Here is a 2720-nt window from a genome sequence, read left to right as displayed (position 1 = left end):
AATTTTCAGAATCCCTTCTATTATTTTGTGGGACGTGAAAAATAACTATCTACAAGTACGTCACAGGTGTTGAAGTCTCTCTAATCAAGACGTTTTGACGTCTAAATTAGCGAATGGGTCTAAAATTTAGAGACAATATCTAAATTAAGTTTACTGTAAAAACGTACCGACATATCATTAATGAGGAGTTATTTATAGTTTTCACCCAATAATATGACCCGAGGGCCTCTCTTATTATACCGCATATCTGTTACTAATGGTTGGAATTGCAAGTTTTTGGACTGGTTGGGTCAGATCAAGACAACCCGCATATATAATTTTAATGACCAAATTTTTGTATACGTAGTCACAATTGATTACTAGTAATTATATTTGTAGTCATTGGATTATCATTTTACACACTAACTATTGAAAAGTTTTTTTTTTTTTTTATTAACTACAATTTTTACACAATAATTATACTACTATGCTGATTTTTTAGCACACTCTCACAAGTTATGTATTAGTATCATATTAACATGTGATTGATTATAAAACTAAAAATTATAATTAAATTAATGTATAATTTAAATATTAGCCTGCATACATTAGAAGAAAAATACTGATTAATTATTATTATTAAAAATAAAAAAATTCATAATGCGTAATACTTAATTATAAATGTGCAATGACTATTAACAATTATTTTTATAAATTAGAGTTAAAAATTATGATAAATATTTTAATTCGAACAGCAACCTAAAGCACAGATAAAGGATGCCATATATACACTGTCAATAATTTTACAACACTGTAAGTAAACACAAACACTGTCGACAACAATCGAGATTAACTGCACTATGTTGCATGAATTGAGCCACACATGTAGCAGGAACACGTGCTACGTACAAAAACTACTGCACTGTGTACACTATCACAAAGCAAGGAAGCACAGCCCTCGGATTGAAAACCACCAGCTCATCCTCCTCGTCTTCGCTCCCCCTACCCGCGGCCAGCGAATCGAACCCTGGATCCTCTTTGTCCACCAGACCCAAGTCACATCCGACCCGACCCGCAACGACCCGGCAAACTAGCAACGCCCGCTTCACGTGCATGAACTTGAACTCCTCCTCGATGTCCTCGGGTACGGCGGAGTGCGCGCCGTAGCTGGTGCCCAGCGTCGAGATCCCGTCCATCTTGGGCGAGAACCCGCTCCTGATAATCCCACACACACTGCAGTACTGCTGGCTGCATATGCTTGACTCCAGTTCGCATATGAAGGTGGTGCAGTAGAACCGCAGCAACTCGTTGCCGTCGGCGATGCACCGCTCGTTTCTCGGTGTCTTTATCTTGGCCGCTGCCGCCCTCGACTTGACGAGCTCTCTGTACTCCTCGAATACGGAGATTGACTTGGGACTGTTGTGGATCTTGAGGATCCGATGGATGATGGGGCTCTTGGCCTTCTCGGGCCAGCCCATTTTGAATATGATCCGAACGATGTTTTCGCCGTCGACGAGCTCAGAAACCGCGTGCTTTGCGGACTGGTGAAGGTGGAGAAGGGCCGGGGACCGGAGGATTTCGCCGCAGACGGCGCAAGGGTGGATGTCGGTGCGCGAGAGCAGTGGGTGGTTGGGTTGGGATAGATTAGTCTGATCTTGTGATGGGGTGGTGGGAATTACGGCGGTGGGAGGGATTGCGCGTAAGGAACGTGTGGAGGAAAATGGGGATTGGATTAACGAGTGTTCCGGTTGTGGAGTGGGGTCGGAGGCTGCAGCAGCGGCGGAGGAAGAGGAGGAGAAGAGGCGTTTGATGAAAGTAAAGAGTGATGCTGTTTGTGTGGCGACCTTTTTCTTGAAGTCATGGTGACGGCGGCGGTGATGGTGGTGGTGGGGGGAGAAGATGAAGCAGGCGAAGTGGAGGAGGAGGAGGAGGAAGTGGGAGAAGAATGCGCGGAGAGAAACCATTTTTGTGGAAGGAAGAAAATATGGAAGAAAGGGAGTAAAGAAGAGATGTAAAGGAGGGAGGGGTGGAGTGGGGTGGGGGGTTGAGAAGGCAAGTTGATTGAAGGCATCTCATCTCCATCATCTCCTATGGGAAATTTTAGTCCCAATTTGTTAAATTTAAATTAATTATTATAATAAATATAATATATTTATTATATGATTGTTGTTAATTTTATAAAAAATAATCAATTATAAAATAATTATAATATACTTATTTTATAATTAATTTGATTTGTTTCGATCAAACTTGATTCCAACAACAATTTTTTCTATCTTCCATTTTTTCTATACTATTAATCTCTTCATAAATATGCATAATAATTGTATAGAATAGTAGTAGCCTATTGAGTTAGTTTTGAAAATTAATGAAGTATTTAAGAGCACTTTAGTGTTATATATCATTTTCTAATTTAATTTGATATATATGTATATATTCATATTTGTTAAGGTTAATTACACTTAAACCTCCTCAAAAAATATGATATTATACTTTTTTCTAAAAAAATTTTAAAATTATACTTATACCCCGTTCGTGTATACCTGCCTCTTTTCTTTAGAATTTGGACGAAAAATGCTGACTTAAGCAAAAAAAAATATTAACTTTTAATTTTTGACCCTTATTTAATATTTTCACGTATATTTTTTTACTTATAAAAGGAAAAATAATATATATATATATATGTATATATCGAGTGAAGTTAACATCATTATAATTTTTTCCTTCATAAGTACAACATT

The 2720-nt window shown here is 38.1% G+C and overlaps 1 protein-coding gene across 1 annotated transcript; it reads right to left on the bottom strand.

Annotated features, from left to right (window-relative positions):
* Positions 1-739: 739 nt before the first annotated feature.
* LOC105173594 (uncharacterized) lies at positions 740-2012 on the bottom strand. Its single transcript, XM_011095387.3, has one exon. It carries the CDS (start codon positions 1941-1943, stop codon positions 894-896), a length of 1050 nt encoding a protein of 349 aa, XP_011093689.1. The 5' UTR covers positions 1944-2012; the 3' UTR covers positions 740-893.
* Between the last annotated feature and the right edge of the window lie 708 nt (positions 2013-2720).

This window comes from Sesamum indicum, linkage group LG11, assembly GCF_026168435.1.
Source record: "Sesamum indicum cultivar Baizhima isolate 11 linkage group LG11, ASM2616843v1, whole genome shotgun sequence".
Taxonomy (NCBI): Eukaryota; Viridiplantae; Streptophyta; class Magnoliopsida; order Lamiales; family Pedaliaceae; genus Sesamum; species Sesamum indicum.
The sequence above is the reverse complement of the archived record's forward strand: the minus strand, read 5'-3'. Positions and strand labels throughout refer to the sequence as shown.